Below are 21,337 nucleotides of genomic sequence, written 5' to 3'. Positions count from 1 at the left end.
TCCACCTGTCTTCAAGACACAGGACTGATGGCAAAAATATAAGGAATATGTAACACAACAGTAGGTGGCGATAATACTTCGGCTGGCTGCTATTAAAACCAAGAAGAAGAACTACAGACACGCATGCGCACTTTGCTGACCTTCTGGGGTAAGCAAGTAAGCATGGCAGCCCGGACACTGATGAAAGGTATCTTTACATAATTATTTTTAATTGTCCAATGCAGTGAATATTTTGTGTTTATGTCACAAGTGTTAGAAATAACGGTGACATTGTTTTGCATGTAATTGTGCTTGTAATTCTAACCAAGAAAACTAGCAACTTAGCTTACAGCTAGCGTAAGTAGTAGCCAGCTGGGTACAAGTTAATATCAGTTATTTAACTGATATTTGTGTCTCATATTAAGGACTATGGGGGCTACGGTACTCACGGGCTGCTACGATCGGGTTTTCCTGTGGTGGACAACATTATACCACCGCAGCGTCCATCAAACCACCTCAACTCCAAACTGACGATGTTTCAGGTGAGCTAACAGATGTAGCAGCATATGATATAACGTTAACTTACTTGGTACTGTGTTTTGTCTCCAGACTTTGAACAATATTATTCCTATAAATATAAGTACATTCACTCAAATACTGTACTTAAGTACAATTTGGAGGTACTTGTACTTTATATGAGTATTTCCATTTGATGCCACTTCCACATTTCAGAGGGAAATATTGTACTTTCTACACTACGTTTATTTGACAGCCTTAGTTACTTTTCAGATAAAATATTTGACACAATGGATAATATAACACGCTTTTAAAATACAACACATTGTTAAAGATTAAACCAGTTGTTTCCAACCTTTTTGGCTTTTGACATCTTACAAAAAGCAGTGTGTAGTCGGGGTCACATTTTAGATGTCTATGAGTTGTTAACAGCTCCACCAAATAGTGATTTTCCCCTCTAAACTTCTCACATGGTTTAATTTCAATAAATGTTCAAATGATCCAATATTTCACCATAAATCAAAGATTAGAGAAAAAGTCCTAAAACTGAAAACAGATTTGTGTATCAGAACTTTGTTTTTTCTTCTTTTCTCTCCCATTAATCATCTCACGACCCCTCAGATTTATCTGGTGACCCTTTGGAGGGGCCCGACCCCTAGGTTGGGAACCACTGGACTAAACTAGCTAACTGTATATGAAGTAATTCGATATAGCTCCACCACAACAGTAACATGCCGCTCTAACACTGATGCTTCAGTATTAATAATCTAATGATGTCATATATAATAATATATCAGTCAGAGGGACCAAACCACTACTTTTACTACAGAACTTTATTTACATTTTGCTGATAATACATGTATTTTACTTGAGTATGATTTTTCATGCATGACTTTTACTTGTAATAGAGTATTTTTACATTACTGTATTGGTACTTTTATTTAACTAAAGGATCTGAATATTTCTTCCAACACTTTCTTACACACAGAAAAAATTATGAGCCTGCCACTCCAGAAGCCAGACTTTTTCCGTGTGTCTGAGCTCTTCTCGTTGAAAGACCTGTTCGACGCCAGAGTGCATCTTGGTCATAAAAAGGGCTGCAGGCACAGGTTGGTATGACTTTTATCCACAGCTCATTGAATTGTTTGACTAATGTGTGTCACAGGGATTAGCAGTCATTAGAGACATAGGGATGGGAATTTTTGATATAATCTAGACCTGCCACTATTACTCAATTACTCCATCGATATAACAATTAATCAGCAACAATTTTGATAATAGGTTAAGCTATTATTTAAGTAAAAATGGCATAAATTCACTGGTTCCAGCTTCCCAAATGTGAATCTTTTATGGTTTTCATACTACTCTATAATAAACTGATTATTTTTAGGTTTTGGACTATGTCAAGTCAATTTTATTTGTGTAGCCCAATATCACAAATTGCCTCAGGCGGCTATAATGGATTTATTATGTATATGAAAAATGCGATCATTCCAGTCGCCTCAAAAACAGAATAGGACCTGAGCCAAACGACCTCCATCATCATGGAGACTTGGGAAGACGACAGACTACACATATACACAAGGGAAGCTCATATCACAACATTGACATACACAGAGGAAGAGGAGACAAGCTACCACATACAAGGGAGACAGAAAGATAATATATGTACAGTATAGGTTGTGTTTTACAGCTTTTGCTGAAATACCCCTAATGAAGGCAGTGATGGAAACACATTACAATTGGCTGCAAGTTTAGGTTCAGTATCCTGCTGCGTTGTCTAATTTAAGGACTAAATCCCATTTTAATTTACGACTTCTTTAACCTGACAGTAATTTTGCTTTTTCTTAGGCTTATGGAGCCATACCTTTATGGCTGCCGTTTGGACCATGATATAATCGACCTCGACCAGACCGTGGAGCACCTTCAGCAAGCCCTGAACTTCACCGCCCACATAGCGTACCGCGGAGGCATCATACTGTTCATTAGCCGCCGGCGTCAATTCGGCCACCTGGTGGAGAGCACCGCTAAGGACTGTGGAGAGTACGCCCATACGCGGTACTGGCAGGGTGGCCTCCTTACCAACGCCCCCACCCAGTACGGCCCAGGAGTCCGCTTACCAGACCTCATCATCTTCCTCTCCACTCTCAACAATGTGTTTCAGCCGCACGTGGCGATCAGAGATGCGGCCAAGATGAACATTCCCACGGTGGGTGTGGTGGACTCAAACTGCAACCCCAGCCTGGTGACGTACCCTGTGCCTGGGAATGATGACACTCCAGCTGCCATGGAGCTGTACTGTCGCTTATTTAAGATGACCATTAGCCGTGCCAAGGACAAAAGAAGACAGATGGAGCTACTGCATGGCCTGACGGCACCCTCCTCACCAAGCTCGTGACATAACATATTCTTATAAAATAAAAGACATTCAATAACGCAGTTAAGAGTCAAGACTGTCTGCCGCTCCCCTTCATCTTGCATCTGCACTTGGAAAAGATCCGATGTTTGCGTTCAGGGCCGCAGTGCTGTCTTGTGTTACGGATGAATGTTGTGTGTATGTCACTCATTAATGTATCTTGTTTCTGTAACATATGGTCTTTCTCATTTAATATTTTTCTTACAGTATATCTTTAAAGATGCATCGCAACTATGTCCACATTGTAACTGCCGTGCACCGCTGATACAAGAATTTTTACATGGACTGCCATATTCTGACTTTTGACAATCTCATTTAGACAGGACTTTGTGTTACTGTTGCATTCATGTTCACGATCCCAGGCTGTAGAACATAACCCAAACTAAAATCCTTTTCATGACAACGGAGTGTCAAGTCTCACTCTTATTTTCCTGGATCTAAACTTCCTGTCATGTTGCAACTGTGGTGTACAATTGAGGTTAATGTTTGGACATATTTTGCAGGGAACACAGTTTAAACCCAGTCATTTTATGGCAAAACATAAGAGTAAAACATGTGTGAAGCTTATGGTAGACAGGCTGCTCCAAAGAGTGTGTAAACATCTTCTAATGCCTTTTGAGTAATCTGGCAATTTTGAACTACTTATACCCTTCATACACTTTATAAAGTGTATTCTGACAGTGACCCTATTCCGCTTCAGGGAAATTCATAAGCAAACAACGCTTCATCATTCAGGTTGTTGTTCTTCTAATTGGATTAATATTCATATGTAAACATCGTGTTTAGATATGAAATTTCTTTCCACAAGCAAGAAGAAAAGCACCTCTGCTAAAGGTCTTCAAGATAAACAAGTTGTGCAGTTTCTAATAAAATATGCATCACACAGTGTTGTCATTTCTGTTCATCTTACTGATTTATTTCAGTAGAAAACTAATGGTTTGAATTCTGGAGATAATTAATATTCCTTTGTTTTTGTATAATATATTTGTTCAATAGCTCTTTTTTTCCGCCAGTTTGGTGGTTGAACAGACTCAGCTAGACTAATACATTCAGTTAAACTCAGATTTTTATTGTCTCACAAGAGGAATTTCTTTTTTGCAGCAAAGGCAGCACAAAACATTAAGTATAAATGCAATAAAAATACATGATCGGATCTTATTTACTGAGAAACTCTCAGATTGAGTGATGTACAGTTTTAACTTGCATGGTAGACCCATACTAACAGTACAACTTTATGAAGAAGTCTCAGTAAATTAAAAAAAACAACTTTTTTTTTTATGGCACCACCACTCCATTATGTGTTTTTCACAGATTTACAAGAACAGAGGACAATGACATACAGTATAACACCTATTATTCCACTGTAGGCTGTTTGTGAACTACATGAAGTTTTGTCACTCTCACTTCCTGTAGCAAAGAGCAGGACCCCCAGTGATCCCACAATAAGAAACTCATCAGCTATGAGCAAATCATCTTATTCATATTTGTCCTGCTGGAACCAATTCAAGGACTTCCTCTGAGTAATCCTGAGTTGTTTGACAAATACAGGTCTTGTCAGTCCAGGAAGGGGATTTCCTCTTGTGCAATCCTTCCCAAGGTTTCTTCCAGTTTCGCTTGTTAAAAAGTGTCATTTGAAGTTTGTCCTTGCCCGCTTGGGGAGGGAATGTCCTTACTACTTGGGTGTGGCATAACTTTACTACATGAATTGTTCTGTTCTCTTATATCAACAAAAAACAAACATTTCCTCAACACAAATTGAATTCTCAACTAATTCAGAGTTCAAGGAACAAGAAACGCCACTTAATCTAGTCAATACTCCACTCCACTTCTCTGTTTCCTATTCTATTTCTGGGACGAGGTGCTTTATCTTCTACTTCTCTTTTAGCACAGTGTGGAATTTGACTTGTGAAATGAAGGATTTTCAACTGATACAGGCTATGCCCATTTTTGCCTGGAAATATTCTCTGCCATTTAGGATTTTTTGCTTCCGTTGGTACATATTTCACCTAATCTTCACCAAACTTGGTTAATATCATATTTAGATGACCCAGGACAAAACTTATGAGTTCACTTCTGGGTGTCACTTATCATTTGTCTGTAATTGGTTGCCAAACTTTTGAAGGTGTGGATGATGCCCATATTGGGCCAGAACTTTCCAGTGTTAGATTGGATTGCAACCTAATTTGGGAATGTTGTACATAAAACAACACTGCACAAGTGTGTAACATTTGATATAATTCTACCCACAGTAAAGTAACATTGTAACATAATATTTCTTCAATCTTGTTGTCTTTAATAAAATGAAATTTGGTACACCAGGTCTCCATGAGAATCTGCACGGCATACTGAATCATGGCACCGATAGCCCTACCCTTAAAATACCACCATACTACTTATTAACTGCAATATCTCTTAAACGTAATATACCATGGTAACCAAATTCTGCAAAGTTGCATAGATGGGGATGCTGAACAAGTGTGTTGTATTTTCAACAATGCTTTGCAAGTTATTCCGGCTGTCAGCATGTAGCCCACTTTTTTAGGTAGTCTGCCAACTGTAGGACAATGCAGGAGATATCTAACATTTGGTGTCAGACTGTTTTCAGTCGTTGACTGTCTCAAGTCTGTGATCCCAGAGGACACTTATATCTCCCCTGGTGATTCTATGTCGGACCTGAACTATAAACTGGACTTTTGCCTTTGGTCTGATTTACGGCAAGTGACACACCTGCTCAGCTGGACTGAGGTCAGGTGATGACAATGCCAGTGGAGAACATTACATATACAGCAGAGTAAAGTCCATCATTCAGATGGACTTTACTGCTCTCTACTTATCAGCTGCTAGTTTCTTCTGGCTGTTTCCAGGTTATCCTGGTGCAGTCACTGGATGAGTTTATGCATCAGCATACCAATGGAGGTCCCACACCTGTCAAATAGGACACATGACATTTATTATATTTATATTTCTTTACTTTGCAGTCTGCATGCACAAAAACAATGCTGGTAATGTAAACATTTGTGAGCTTAATAAATCAAAAACGCATGTCAAAACACCCCTAATCCCTACATATATGACTGAAGAGGTTTCAGTTAATTCACTTCTCCCATAACTTTAAGTAGAAATTTCACATAGCAAATAATCTAAATGATGTGCAAAAGCTGATAATAATAAAGGAGTAACGTTAGCATAAAACCGCAGTTTGTTAGCTACCAATCAATTAGCATTGCTAGCGTTGGTTATCCTCTGAAGCTAACAGTTAGCTACGGTGGTGGGCAGGTAAATAACTTAAGCTGTGTTTGGTTGGAAAGGTTAACTTGATAAAGTCATGCACACAACAAGACAAACAGACCACAAACATACAGTTGAACTCACCTGTACGTAACTTTGAAAATCCCTTGGTTGGTTCCGCCGCCTCTGTTTCTTTCTTTCTTTCTTTTTTACATAGTTTTATCTCCAACGTGTGTAAAAGAAGTTATGAATTATGTTCATTATTTAGGCTATTTGTTTATTTATTTATTGTGGCCTCTCCTTAAATTGAGCTGCGGCCAACACGCTTCAAAACGCGCAACTTTTACTTTGAAGGCGAGCTGTCTCTGTTTCCGGCTCCCGACTTCCTGTTTCAATTTTCTTTGCATAGGTTGGATAATGGAACAAGCGGACACTTTAGCGTGCTGAATTGTATTACACCTCTTAAGACAATTAAATCTGGTAATACCCTCAAAAATTGGGGTTTTCAACAACTGCAAATGAATTATACTTCATGCACGGACATTGATGCTACTTTGTACTTCTACTCCACAACAATGCAGGAGGAAATATTGTACTTTTTATTCATCTACTTTTATTTGACAGCCAGTTACTTACTTCAGATTAAACTTTTACATTAAATAATGTAGCTATATAATATATAATTTTATAAAATACAAAAAGTTAAAGATTAAATTAGTAGTTCCCAAACTTTTTGGCTTATCACCCCTGTGTGTGCCCAAAGAGGTACTAGAACTTTCCAACATTTCACAAAAAAAGTTTGTTTATTCTTCTTTCCTACACCCAGGTGATATCACAGTCACAACTGCCAAGTAGACTACTTTTACTTTACTTTAAGTACATTTAGCTAATAATTCTTCTGCACTTTTACTTCAGTAGGATCTTAAATGTAGGAAGTACATTTGCTTAAGTAAAGGATCTGAGTCATGGATGTATTATAAGAGCTCTTATTATGCATCCATGATCTGAGTGTTTCCTCCACTACTGTAAATATGTAAAGGCAGGGTGACCTGTGTTTCCTCAATAAGGACAGGAAACGCAGGCAAGATTTTTTGTCGGAGGTACAAAACCATGGCACAGCTGAGGTCCCGCATCTTTCCCTTTAAAGAAGCGCAGTGATGAGTCGCGGGGAGAGAGAGGCTGCGAGCTCACCGGGAGACCCGCTGGCTATTTATGTGTCACAATTATGATCAGTGTCGACGAACAGACTGTTTCTTACATTCATGGGATTCGCTTGTGATGGCAGCTGGACGCTGAAGAGGAGATCCTGAGATTTTTCTGGCTCATATGGAGCTGAAATCTGAAGGACGCGCTATTATTTTTCTCCGGCGAATGATTTTTGATCAAAGAACTGGATTATGAAACCAATTTGTATAAACCATTTATGCTTTGTCAGCCCCGTGTGCTGTCAAAAAAGATTTAAAGGCTGAGGAAATTATCATGGCATATGCTGCGCGTAATTATTAGATTGAGTTTTGTGTGGGTTTTTGCGACGCATGGCGTAGGTTGCAGTGAGGATGTGATCAGACAGGAATCCCTGGTTTCTCGCTCCGCTGCCTCCCAACAGAGTCGCTCATGATGCCCAGAGCTTTGCGGAGACTGGTTCATTTGGTGCTATTCTGCCCTCTGTCCAAAGCCCTGCAGGTACGGACAAGCATGCTGCAGCTGCTTTTGTTGCCATAAAACGGTCCACACACGGTTTACCTGCGTGCATGTCAAACACACAGGGCAAAATCTGCGTCGATGGCTTCCTTGTACAGTGCTCATAAATCACATATCATAATTAACATATCGGCTATCTCGGTTTTCTCTTAAAGTCAGCTGTTCATTCATTCATCCATTGTTGTGTGCAGGCCTCAGCAGTGGGAAGTAATTAAATACATTTACTCAAGTACTGTAGCCTACTTGAGTACAATTTTGAGGTACTCGCACTTTATTTGGATATTTCCATTTTATGCTACTTTATGTTTTACTCCACTACATTTATTTACAACAACAACTTGAACTTGTGATCAATTTAATTTGTTACATTGTTATATATGATTATATGAACATTGAAGTACTGCTTACATGTTAATGCCACAATGATCCAATAATATAATAACATAATACTGCCAGAGGCCATTCTGCATAATGAGTATTTTTTACTTTTAATACTTTACATTTTGTTGCTAATACCTCTGTACTGTTACTTACTGTATTTTCTTCTCTCTCCCCTCCAAAGAGTCGTCTCCCAGCCATCAAGGTGAAATACCTTCTCCTGGCATGGCTGGGCATCCTCATTGCCAGCTGGGTCATCTACATGCAGTATGCCTCCTACTCTGAGCTCTGCCGTGGGCATGTCTGCCATATGGTCATTGTAAGTATGGTTTCTCAGTTTCATGAAAATCAATATCATAACTTTATCAGTGTGACAGTGACAAAACTGATCATCAAAATGATCATTTTAGTCATCTATCAAGCAAAAATGCCAAACATTTGCTGGTTGCATCTTCTCAAATGCGATGATTTTAAGCTTTTCTTTGTCAAAAATGATAGTAAACTGAAGGTCTTTGCATTTTTGCATCATCTTGGTCTCTAAGAAGCTAAAAGGGGCATTTTTCTCTACTTTCTGACATTTTACAGACAAAATGATTAATCAAGAAAATAATCAACAGTGAAAATAATCGTTAGATGTAGCCCTAATATCAGGATGGTACAGGAAGGTGAGGAATCATAAATTTAGGTTACTTCATCATCATGTCTTCACATTCAGCTGCTCAACCAAATCTGTACTCCAGTGTGGTTATGCTTTGCCCAGCTTTATTGATTTAATATCATGTTACTGATTTAATGGTCACTTAGTGGTGTATAACCACAGTATAAGATCCGCATAACAGGTGCACCACAGGGCAAATCCAATATAGGAGGACTATAATTACACACATTCAAATCAATACAGAAGTGATTTGTTTTGAGCCGAAAATACACTATTATATGTCTACAATCTGGCAAATTTATACAATTTTGGAGTATGTTAGAGGAAGATTTGGACCCAGCTAATTTGTTGTTGTTCTAGCTGTGTCTTAGACCTGCAGACAATCCTAAGGCAGAAAAAGAAGAATAGGCATAATACAGGCTACATAGAATAAGAAAATAACTTTCCAGCTGCTGCAGTAAAGCGCTTCAACACCTAAATAGTATGCAAGGTTTCAAAACAAGGTCGACTGGACAGGAGGACTTTTTTGAGGAAGATGAGGGACAGTTTAGGGACTGCTTGTGTTGGCCTCCTATTTCAAACAAGACCTTTAATGCAGGGCAAAGATACAGCCTATAGCTTAACTACTCTCCTACTGTGTCCAGCTGTTCCCAGAGGTTTCAGCTGTCGAGAACAGAACAGGCATTGACATTTAACGAGTCTCCGAGGAACAGGACGGTGATTTACAGGAAAACTAATTAATGCACGATGAAAGATCAATGATGGAAACTCAATATAGCCAATAATCAGATCTGCACAGCAGTGTGTGTGTGATTGCATGTTCACGGATGTACAGTTAGTGAACGTGTGTGCCGTTGTTTTAGACGGTACACACAATGATTGGAAAAAGGGGGAAACAGCTTGCTTTGCTCTGCCTCGGGCATCTGATTATATAGTGCAAACTACAATGAGTGACCTATATCAGTACAAACAGTGCTGGAGTACATTGGTGAAGCAGGTCACAAATGTCCATGAAAGATCTTAAGGAACACCTTCTTCCCCCCAGTTCCCAATTTTTAATCTTTGTGCAAAATTTCTGGGTTGTAACAGCAGCTTGCATTGTCTTCTTTTGAACATAAATGCCATTTAAAACAATGCAATCTTAATGGCTGCAGTTTGGTGCTCCTGTTTAGTAGGATGATTGCAAAAGCTTGCATTGAGTAAAGGTTGGAGGTGAGTAGAAAAAAATAAATTGAGGTGGTTGGTATACCTTGATATGACTTGTGTTTTTAATTCATTAGCTTCAGATCCTTTTGCCTTGTGTGTTACTGAGGTTTCATACTCCATCTGTGTGAGTGTGAAGGTTGACACATCACATGACCTCTGATGGCTGCTTCTGAGCCAACTGGAGGAGTTTCCACCACATCAGAGCTGACTACTGTACATTTAAAGCCCACATACAGTACGATTGCATTTTTAGAAACATATTCACACATTGTTATCAACAGAATATCTGTTTGCACAAATGTATTGTCAGTTAATGTCTTTTATTATTTGACTTGACTGCTGTTCATATTTTAGCAAGTTATTCACAGTATAGGTACACACTATTGGAGTGCAATAGTGTGTACCTATACAAACCTATAATAATTGTGCCACAGTAAATGAAATCACGTCAGATTGTAGTGTGTTTAATGATGTGTTGATAGTTATAAATGTATCAAAATGCAATGGAACATTTGTGTATACTGAGATCAAAATAGCCTTACTAGGTAAATGCCATTTAAGGAAAAGTTTGTGATTTTTCATGTTTGTCTTAAAACTATAGACAGGTGTCAATATGCACATTAAAACAGGTTTTGCCTGCTGTAATGATTCCTCCTGTTCATACTGGTCAATAAGAGATCCCCTCTTAATACACTTAATACCTATCACATTAATATCAGCATGAAACTCAAACACTTAGTCGAAATCCAAGTTTGATTATTATACTCGTATACTTATATACTAGCACTGGTAGTATAGTATGGTACCCTGTGCTGTTTAGAAAGTTATGAGACAACATTACTGATATTTGCAATGCAGAGCTTTTGCAGTCGATTAAGATTTTTGCCACACTTGGACTTGACCTCCTTGGCATCTCTTTATCCATCTTCCCTAAATTGTCTAATTAAGTCCAAATGTTTGGACATACATTTTGGGATGCCATGTGTCATCTGGCTGTGCTTAGAGTGTTGCTCTGGACATACATTCCAGTAATTTTTTCTCTTCCCATGTGTGGAAATACTTGTTGTTATTTTTGATGGTAAACCATCCTGTACCTGTGCCCTTTAGCAGGTGGAGATATGAGATTTGCGGAGCAAGTTGGTCTGTGGTGGAATAAGTTGAGATGTTAGAAATTCATGGCACACGTGAACAGAGGAAGTGGAGGCAAAAAAAAGGCTAGTTAGAGGACAATGACTTATGTCAGTAAACAATGTCCGCATAGGTTCTGGTAAGTGTTTACTGACATTGGAGGGTGAAATAAACAGAAGTCTTAAAATACTTGATGTATATACTTGATGTTGGATTTAGCTTTGCAAGAGAGTGAAACACTTGGGAGATTTTCCTGTCGGTTTCCTGTTGTTAACTCAGTGCATTTCCTGTTTCCTTTTTACAGTGTGATCACTACAGAAGAGGTATAATATCAGGCTCATCCTGCAAGGCATTGTGTGATCAGAGATCTCTAACCCTGCAGCGCTGCATGTCCACCTCCTCTACGCATCAGGTAAAATAAACACGGACCGCACACACACACCTACTCAGTAAATCTCGACTAAAGAAAACAGTCAGGTTCCAAACAACCACAAGTTGCACAAGCATTTTGCACATTTAAAATGTTTTATTCATATAACTGTTGTGGCACAGTTTTCATTAATGCTTTTAAAATATTAGCACATAACTCTCAGGCTGTGGAATATTCAAATTCAACCCCCCCCCCCTCACACACACACACACACACACACACACACACACACTTCAGTAAATGGTAAATATAATGTCAATAAGATGACATTCTCACTTCATTAGGGAAGAACATTTAATTTGTTTTTCTAAAGGAAAACAAAATTTAGTATAGGGGTTACCCACTAAATCAGTAAAAATAACACCAAAAATTGGACCACAGGAGAAATGTTTGGTCTATATTTGGTATCAAATAGAAAATATGTTTTATTTCATGTGAAAAGCGTAGTGCTCATTTGAATAACAGCTAATTGTAAATCAGTGTGAAAAGCAGACCTGTAGGCAGTTGTAGTAAATCATAAATGCCTGTAATAACAAATAATAACAAAAACATAGCATGCAGACATATTGCATTTCTTACTGTCCTCACACTTTTCTCCTTGCAGGTGTACAGTGGACTGTGGAAGGAGAGACCTGTTGTGATCAAGTGCAATATTGAGGATCAAGTGAAGACCGACGGGACTCCGGACTCTGTGCTGCGACAGGAGATGAGCTTGTTTGACAAACCCACACGTGGAACCTCTATGGATGAATTTAAAGAGATGCTGCACAGTTTCCTCAAGGTATTTTTTTCTCAGTTAATTATAATCTGTCATAATAAGATATATTGTATGGAACAACTATCCAGCACCCGATTAGACTCCAGATCAACTTTTGTGTGGAAATCAACCAAATCAATTGAAAATTCAGTTGCGTAGTTGCCTAATATATACAAATAAATGTGCCAATATGTATGAGTATGTGTAAAAAGTATGTGAATCAATTCATCTCAGATATAGAAACGCAAGGTAAACACAGGCTGTATTAAGGGATTGTGTTACAGACTACATATTAATTACTTATTTGATGTTTTTATTAATTACCACACAATAACCAAATTGTGTCTACCCCCTTCCTGCAGGCTAACCTTGGTGAGCAGCCATCTTTGAGCACTTTGGTGGACAGGATCATCACCCTGGCCGATGTCAACCAGGATGGAAAAGTGTCTCTGGCGGAAGCCAAGTCTATCTGGGCTCTTCTCCAGATCAATGAGTTCCTCCTGATGGTGGCACTGCAGGAGAAGGAGCACACCCCCAAACTGCTAGGCTTCTGTGGAGACTTGTATGTGACAGAACGTGTGGGCCACAGCTCCCTCTACAGGCTAGAGGTGCCTCATTACCTGGAGGCTCTGGTCCCAGAGGCCTTGAGTTCCAGCCTGAACCACTGGCTCGCACCAGCCTGGCCCCGCAGGGCTCGCATCACCATCGGCCTGCTGGAGTTTGTGGAAGAGGTCTTCCATGGGTCCTACGGGAGTTTCCTAATATGTGATGCCAGTCCTCGCCACGTGGGCTACAACGCAAAATATGACTGCAAGATGGCCAATCTGCGCAGTGTGGCATCTGAGGCAGTTGTTCGGGGATATTTGAGGGGACGCCGCTGTGAGACAAATGCAGACTGTACATATGGCCGTGACTGCACGGCCACCTGTGATCGACTAGTGAAGCAGTGTAATACTGAGGTTGTACAGCCCAATCTTGCCAAGGTGTGTGTGTTGCTGCAGGATTTTCTGCTTTTTGGAGCACCTTCAGATCTCCGTGGGGATCTGGAAAAGCAGCTACGCACATGTGTGACACTCAGCGGTCTGGCAAGCCAGATGGAGGTTCACCACTCTCTAGTCCTTAACAACCTGAAGACATTATTGTGGAAGAAAATTTCTAACACCCAGTACTCTTGAAAGCAGGTTGAGACCATTCAATCTGTATTTCTACATAATGAGTTAATTCTTACATGAAAATATGAATAGTTATTGCTGATAAAACTTTGCAAAATGTTTTAGAGGGTGGTGGTGTAAATGTATTTTCACTCTACATTGACTGTGAATAACAGGAAACTGTGAAATAATGAATATACAATATGAAACAGCAGATAAAACAAACTTGTTCCCTTAAAACTCATAAATGCCCTGTCATGCCTTTTTTTTTCAAATGCTTTATTTTGAGAAGCACATTCATCTATTTAGACATATTGTTCTCAGGACATTGCCAATAATTTTATTTGTAAAATTCTGTAATTAAATAATTTGTTTTTAAAATAAAGAAACCAACACTGGATGATTTAAAGATTAATACATCTTTTGTCTGTTCTCAGTAGAGACAGAATGTCAAATTGTGATGAGGTGTGACAGTTTTTATACAACTGTAAATAATGTTAGACCATTGTTGTTTCCTGTGTATAGGTGAATCTGCATTTAAAGCAGAGATAAGATACAAATAATGGATGGAACAATGCAGTTTTACAGTAGCCCTGAAATGTCCTTCCTTGCATTCATCTGATATTGATAATGCATTCAAATCAAACATGAAACAGACTGGAGTTGTAAAGGATGATCAGATATGATTAAACCTCACTGGTCTACTAATCCATAAATAAAGTTGGTTCAAAAAATGATTTTTCTCCACATTTTTCTTCATAACCTGGTTCTGGTGTTTGATACATAAGCAGGAGTTAATACTGCACAGGCTCATGCCAACGTATTATCTACTCAGGAAGGTGTTTTACCCTAACATTTGAAACATCACTTTTCACAGTATAAAGAATAAATTTATTATGAGACCAGCATGTTTTAGCTCATGGGTCCGTGCATGAAGTATAATTCGTTTGCATGGAACAGGCGGACACTTTAGTGCGCTGAATTGTATTGCACCTCTTAAGACAATGAAATCTGGTAATAACCCCAAAAATTGGGGTTTTTATTATACAACGTGAACAACTGCAAATGAATTATACTTCATGCACGGACCCTCATGGCCTTTATCAGGGTTTTAGACATTTAAATAACATGGGTACAAAACAAAAAAGTCAATTAGTTGTGTACAAGGACACACTTGTCAGCCAATGACTGCCATTATGGACCTAATATGGTGTCATTTATGTCCATTACTGGATACACTCCTTGCCTATCTGCCAATCTGGGGATGTGATTGGCCTCAAACCACATGACCACATACCCAACCCGTTTGCTGTATGTGTGAATACCCCACTGGCTGACGTGTGTCTGTTTGTATATGATTGGTTTTCTTATACGTTTTGTTTTAACCTTTGTAAAAAAAAATTTTGGTTGTTTCACAACCATCTTATTTAAATGTCTAAAACCCCTAAAATGTCTAAAACCTTGATGAAGGCCACAAACCTACATGATTATACTTAGCACCATAGTATGTACAGTATACACTTCAATAAAGAATTTATGTATGGTGGTGCCTTTCAATTTAATACAATAAGTCTATGATATGAACATCGCTAGTTCTATTTTATCAGATCATAAATTGACATACATTTGTTTAAATGAAAATCCAAAACAAATGCAAAAGTCCTGTGGTCACTGAAAAGTTAAAAAACAAAATTCTTTCAGACACTCTTTTTGTAAAACAGGTAAATTTAAAATATTAAATTAGGCAAGGACATAAAAGAGTCTAATTCAGACAGGGGTGGAACATTTACAGTATGTTTGAACAGTGATGATGTTTTGCTGAAATAAAGACATCTGAGAGTAGAACAAGTTCTTGGCAAAGCAGTGTATGTCATTTTGATTGCCAAGACCCACTCAAGACATCACTGGTTCAACTGAAGATTATCGTACCTTTACAAATAAATACAATAAATACACTAAATATTCACTGTTTGTGTTTATTGTATACTGCTGTTGTAAAAATGTTACAATGTTTAGAAAAAAAAATTTTTATTCAAGGATTGTACTGAACCAGTTATGTAGCCTAAGCCTCACTTGTACCTGAATTGTGCTTCTTCACGACTGCAATAACTTTAGAAGTATGAAATATGATATCTAGGGGTGGTGTGCCCGAATACAAATACATTATTCGGCAAAGCACAAATAGTGTTTTGTTTTGTTTTTACGAATATTTATTTTGTACAAATATTTTAAAAATTATTTGTTTTTGGGAAGAAAAAAAATGTATGGTATGTCAAATACCTGCATGTCTCTTTCCTCTGCTCCACTGTTATGTCCATCAGCAGGTATAAACAAGGGGAGTCACATCCACCTGCTACATGATGCACATTTCCTACTGACACATGCAAAGTGCTCCCAAGGGACTCTCCATAACATGTTGTTCCCCTTCTCCTTTCCACAAAGTTAGGTTGTAAAAAAATAGGCAATAAATGAAAAGTGCAAAGCAATAATCGCCTTTGAAGTTCTTCCCTACATGTTACAGGGCGTGCTGTCTCTGTGTTATGGGTGTATAAATAGGTGGAGGTCTGCCTGCAATGAGGCAATGAGTAAAGCTTTAGTTCAGTAGTCAGTGCAGTGGTCCATCTATGATCTGGGAGACTCCAGTTCAAGACTCGGTGTGGGGACCTCTTTTGTAAGGTAGTTTATTCATGAACACTTATTGTAACACTTTAATATTCTAAAATTAAAAGTGAAATAAAAACAAACAAATAAAAACAAAAACAGGATTTTAAAGCGTCTTTCCACTTCTATTAAAATACAAATACAAATGATTTTGCTGCCTCAACAAATATAGATACAAATACAAATACTGGCCCCTCTGCACATCCCTAATGACAACTGTACAATTAATTTTAAGTATTCTATTGATATAAGAAGCCAGAGGAATTAATGTTGTGAAGTCATGCCAAACCTAAGTAGTAAGGACACCCCCCTCAAGCGGGCAAGGAAAAACTCCCAATTATACCTTTTAACAGGTGAAACTGGAAGAAACCTTGGGAAGGACCACACAAGAGGAGATCTCCTTCCTAGACTGATAGGTGCCAAGTGGGAAGCATGACAAAACTGAGATCAGGGCCTGTATTTATCAAACAAATCAGGATTATTCAGAAGAAGTCCTAGAATTGTTTTTTGTAGGACAAAATATGAATAAGATGATTTGCTCATAGCTAAAAAGTGTCTTGTTGTGGGATTACTGGGGGTTCTGCTCTTTGCTACCTGCTGATATTGGGACTGAAGACTAGGTTGCAAAGTGATGTTACGCAACCTGGCAGAGTGAGGTTGAAGGTCACTGAACTGTGCCTGCACATGGCTGTATCTAATAATATGAACAGTATGTGCTAAATTGGTGTATGCAGAGGACTCCGGAGACACTTGTGACAGATTCATACTGTTTGTGCCCTTGGACACAACACCTCGTCTACTGTAGGCAGTGCCCTTTTTGCTATTAGACAGGTTGCTTTCTGCACCAGTTCTTTTTGTCACAGGTTGTGCCCTGGTTCTTATTGGCGCTAGTTCTGGATCTGCAATAGGCCCTCCCTTTGGTCTGTATGGAACCCGTAACCGAGATGATCTACACTTTTCCTCTAACTTTTGTAGCTCCAGATGCCTGTTTACTGTAGGCTCTATATCCACCCAAATTGGCCCCAATTCCCTGTCAACTGCAGACCCTTCTATGGGTTTATTGTGATAAGGACAGTCAGTCAGACGGCAAGTAAAGACACCACTGACACGTCCCTTGGTTGATTTTTGTCCCTGTGAAGCAGCTTTTTGTGGGATAGGTGGGAGCACTTGCCATGCAGATGGTAGAGATGGTTTTGTCTCCTTTTGATGGGGAATCCTGTCTGTTGATACCCGACGTTTCTTATCCCTCTCTCCACGCAGTGGTGGCACTGGTCTCAGTTGACTAGTAGAGGTAGGTATCTCTTCAGCAGTGAGACCAACACTCTCCTGTCGATGGGGAATCCTGTCTGTTGATATCCGACGTTTCTTAACTCTCTCTCCACGCAGTGGTGGCACTGGTCTTGGTTGACTAGTAGAGGTAGGTATCTCTTCAGCAGTGAGACCAACATTCTCCTGTCGATGGGGAATCCTGTCTGTTGATACCCGATGTTTCTTAACTCTCTTGCTATGCAGAGGTGGCACCGGTCTTGGTTGACTAGTAGAGGCAGGTATCTCTTCAGCAGTGAGACCAACACACTCCTGTTGATGGGGAACCCTGTCTGTTGATACCCGACGTTTCTTAACTCTCTCTCCATGCGGTGGTGGCACTGGTCTTGGTTGACTAGTAGAGGTAGGTATCTCTTCAGCAGTGAGACCAACACTCTTCTGTCGATGGGGAACCCTGTCTGTTGATACCCGACGTTTCTTAACTCTCTCTCCATGCGGTGGTGGCACTGGTCTTGGTTGACTAGGAAAGGCAGGTATCTCTTCAGCAGTGAGACCAACATTCTCCTGTCGATGGGGAATCCTGTCTGTTGATACCCGATGTTTCTTAACTCTCTTGCTATGCAGAGGTGGCACTGGTCTTGGTTGACTAGTAGAGGCAGGTATCTCTTCAGCAGTGAGACCAACACTCTCCTGTTGATGGGGAATCCTGTCTGTTGATACCTGAAGTTTCTTAACCCTCTCTCCATGCGGTGGTGGCACTGGTCTTGGTTGACTAGGAAAGGCAGGTATCTCTTCAGCAGTGAGACCAACACTCTCCTGTCGATGGGGAATCCTGTCTGTTGATACCCGATGTTTCTTAACTCTCTCGCTATGCGGAGGTGGCACTGGTCTTGGTTGACTAGTAGAGGCAGGTATCTCTTCAGCAATGAGACCAACACTCTCCTGTCGATGGGGAATCCTGTCTGTTGATACCCGATGTTTCTTAACTCTCTCTCCATGCGGTGGTGGCACTGGTCTTGGTTGACTAGTAAAGACAGGTATCTCCTCAGCAGTGAGACCAACACTCTCTTGTCGATGGGGAACCCTGACTGAAGAAACTCTACGTGTCTTTCGGCACACCTCAGGGGGAGGTGATACAGTGAAGGATTCAGAGGATGCACTGGGCATTGTGGATATAGGAGAAGGAGGGTCCTCCAGGAATGTTTTTGGCGTCTCTGACCTCTCTCTTCTCAATATGTTATTCTCTGCAAAGGACCATAAAAAACAGGAATAAAACATTTTTTAAAAATAAAAAACATGGATATGGGTACAAAACATTGATCTCACTATTAATACATTACACAGTTCAATCAAGTATCTGTAATTTTTCCAGATCTGTATAGTGCATACTTTGTCTAGAATAGACCTGATGTAAAAAAGCAAAAGTAATATGTTTGACAGCTGAGTGAATCGTTAGGAAAATGGTTTCCTAAAAACCAAACTATTTATTAGAGTTAATGATCACCACTGGGCATTGCAAGCAAAGATTAAAAAACATATTCAAGACTTTATGACCACAATGGTCGGCTGATTACAGGTGAACTTCTCAATGTGTAAACCAAAGCAATGAGGAGAATCACTTGACATAGGCCCGTTTGTCTTTGACATTGTGTCATTTAATTTAATGGGAAATTGAGCATGAAATATCAAGAACAAACTCATGGTGCTCTTTGATTTTCCAGGTTCAAACTAAATTAACAGCCCATATCATCCTGCATATAATGAATTGAAACTGCTGACGATTCTTTACTTAAATCTTAAAGTAAAGAACATTATCTGTACATATAACTATCTATATGATATCATATTTATAGATTTTAGCCTATGCTTGCAGTTAACTGCATGTTTGATCCTTAGATTCTCTTCTTCTACACATTGATGCCTAAATCAAAATACCACTCTGACTTACCCCACTGCTCTTGATACCTAAAGGCGACATCCTTGATATCTCTTGATTCCTCTTTGCTGAAATGTGTCATTTCATTCACATGTGTAGACAGAAATTTCGGTGTGTCAAATGGCTGTGTGAGGAGTGTTGCTCTGGACATACACTCCAGCAAGCTTTTCATTCCATACGGTAAAGATTTTCTAGTATTCATCTTTGACAGTTATAACGGTCCTTTACTTAAGACAACGTGTGAAAATGTGTGCAGAATGTCTGGTTTGCACTGGTTTGTGCAGCAGTTCCAATTTGTTCCTTTGTGGTGTCATAGAGGGAAGATTCCGTTCTGTTACACACACACACACATGCACACACACACAAGATTTGTCAACATATTATTGCTTATAAATATTTAGTATTTGCAATAAAATTATTATTGTACACACATTTAGCAAAGTGGACTAGAAGAATACCACTGTGGTAATCTGTTGAGTAAAACAAACTTAAGACAATCAGCAAAATAACGGAAGCACAGTGCATGAATCCACATGATAGTGACAAGAATTTCATTATTTCTAAGCATGTGAAACCACCATAAAATGGCCCTCATCAGCGTATATAAAGGTGTTCCATTGTCACTATTTAGTTATCCATAAAATGTTTAGTTTTCTTTTGGGATAGGCAGATCTAGATGTCTCCCTATGTTACACAACCGTGGTCCCTGATCTCTCCTTGATTGGCCATGATTGATATAATACAGCATCAGTTTCTAGCTGTTCTGCAGGTGTATTAATTACATTGAATGGTTAGATCACTCAGTTTCATTACTGTGGATTGATTTACAGAATGTGTATGTTTGAATGTGTGTGCTTATGTTGAACCAGTGACTTCAGATACAGTTATTTTTGATCATTAAATTTTTGGTCTTTCAGTCATTTTTGATGAGTATCAACTTGTGATCACTGTTTGTCTTTACCAATGCAGGGTTATTTTGTCTTTGGAGTATCATCATGACCTTTATTTCTGCAAATCAGCGCAGATCTTTTGAAAACCTTTTTAAAATAAACTTGTCTTCTTTTGCTTTTTCACCCTCTTACAACTTAATATTTTGTGGGTTGTGCACTTGTGTTCATGCTTTTATGAATCACAGCTTTTTCTGTTTTCTCTCTTTCTTCTCTCCCTTCTGTAAACACTTTATAACAACTGTCTTAAATATGTTATTTATAATTATTATTACGCTTTATTTATTCAGGAAATCTCATTGAGATCGAGATCTCTTTTGCAATAGAGACCTGAGAACAAATTACATACACACAGGATCACAATAAGAAGGTTCATTCACATCACAACCGCAAAACAATCAACAGACACAAGTACTTTAAACCATCACAAACATTATGGAGAAAATCAGCTAGTAAAATTTTAGTTCCTCGAAGGAACAAGTTTCTAAGCTTTTGCAGTTCATTCCAGCAGTAAATAAAGTTTGCTTACTTACTGTTGTTTTATGTGTTCATATATAGGTCTACATACAGGGAGCAGTACTATATTTTTGTGTGTAAAACTGCGGTATTTGTTTGAGGACTTAAACTCTTTATTATTCGCTAGAGTAGGGGGATACAGCCACTGAAACATGGCACCCCCTTATTGCCTTCAGGTGCTGTCGGAAATAATACTTTCTCCTAGCTGGATACCAATTGAAAAGGTAAATAGTATGGGTATAAAGAATTTCAGGGGTACCATTCCCCGTCTATAAACCATAGATAAATACATATAGAAAACTGCACTCGGTTGTATGTGTTATTTTGTGTTTGTTTTTAGTTATTGAACTGACAGCTGTAGTTTGTGTTTTTCTACACAGAAACCATGCACACTGACGTATGAAAATCAAACTGTGATTGACATTCGCAATCTGATAAACACCGCTAATTTTCCGTCTTTATT

The 21,337-nt window shown here is 39.0% G+C and overlaps 3 protein-coding genes across 3 annotated transcripts; 2 read left to right on the top strand and 1 right to left on the bottom strand.

Moving 5' to 3' along the window:
* The first annotated feature begins 77 nt into the window (after nucleotides 1-77).
* Nucleotides 78-3,314, top strand: mrps2 (mitochondrial ribosomal protein S2). Its single transcript, XM_042395160.1, has 4 exons — nucleotides 78-187; nucleotides 405-521; nucleotides 1,484-1,604; nucleotides 2,347-3,314. Exons 1-4 carry the CDS (start codon nucleotides 124-126, stop codon nucleotides 2,891-2,893), a joined length of 849 nt encoding a protein of 282 aa, XP_042251094.1. The 5' UTR covers nucleotides 78-123; the 3' UTR covers nucleotides 2,894-3,314.
* Nucleotides 3,315-7,169: 3,855 nt separating this feature from the next.
* dipk1b (divergent protein kinase domain 1B) lies at nucleotides 7,170-14,281 on the top strand. Its single transcript, XM_042395487.1, has 5 exons — nucleotides 7,170-7,822; nucleotides 8,403-8,537; nucleotides 11,515-11,622; nucleotides 12,245-12,421; nucleotides 12,760-14,281. Exons 1-5 carry the CDS (start codon nucleotides 7,754-7,756, stop codon nucleotides 13,570-13,572), a joined length of 1,302 nt encoding a protein of 433 aa, XP_042251421.1. The 5' UTR covers nucleotides 7,170-7,753; the 3' UTR covers nucleotides 13,573-14,281.
* A 2,069-nt stretch (nucleotides 14,282-16,350) lies between these two features.
* LOC121885820 (proteoglycan 4-like) lies at nucleotides 16,351-20,263 on the bottom strand. The gene is made up of 2 exons (XM_042395591.1): nucleotides 19,424-20,263; nucleotides 16,351-18,719 (listed from the first exon to the last, which is right to left on the bottom strand). Exons 1-2 carry the CDS (start codon nucleotides 19,611-19,613, stop codon nucleotides 16,657-16,659), a joined length of 2,253 nt encoding a protein of 750 aa, XP_042251525.1. The 5' UTR covers nucleotides 19,614-20,263; the 3' UTR covers nucleotides 16,351-16,656.
* Nucleotides 20,264-21,337: the final 1,074 nt, after the last annotated feature.

The sequence above is a fragment of the Thunnus maccoyii genome, chromosome 19 (assembly GCF_910596095.1).
Source record: "Thunnus maccoyii chromosome 19, fThuMac1.1, whole genome shotgun sequence".
Taxonomy (NCBI): domain Eukaryota; kingdom Metazoa; phylum Chordata; class Actinopteri; order Scombriformes; family Scombridae; genus Thunnus; species Thunnus maccoyii.
Note: the sequence above shows the minus strand (reverse complement) of the source record. Positions and strands in the feature narration are given on the sequence as shown.

Bases quoted from the DNA above. Each gene is read 5' to 3' on its own strand.
- dipk1b (XM_042395487.1), top strand. From the start codon at position 7,754: ATGATGCCCAGAGCTTTGCGGAGACTGGTTCATTTGGTGCTATTCTGC. The intron at 8,538-11,514 runs GTAAGTATGGTT...TCCTTTTTACAG, and splicing joins ATGTCTGCCATATGGTCATT to TGTGATCACTACAGAAGAGG. The intron at 12,422-12,759 runs GTATTTTTTTCT...CCCTTCCTGCAG, and splicing joins TGCTGCACAGTTTCCTCAAG to GCTAACCTTGGTGAGCAGCC.
- mrps2 (XM_042395160.1), top strand. From the start codon at position 124: ATGCGCACTTTGCTGACCTTCTGGGGTAAGCAAGTAAGCATGGCAGCC. The intron at 522-1,483 runs GTGAGCTAACAG...TCTTACACACAG, and splicing joins CCAAACTGACGATGTTTCAG to AAAAAATTATGAGCCTGCCA. The intron at 1,605-2,346 runs GTTGGTATGACT...GCTTTTTCTTAG, and splicing joins AAAAAGGGCTGCAGGCACAG to GCTTATGGAGCCATACCTTT.
- LOC121885820 (XM_042395591.1), bottom strand. From the start codon at position 19,613: ATGAATACTAGAAAATCTTTACCGTATGGAATGAAAAGCTTGCTGGAG. The intron at 18,720-19,423 runs GTAAGTCAGAGT...GGTCCTTTGCAG, and splicing joins TAGGTATCAAGAGCAGTGGG to AGAATAACATATTGAGAAGA.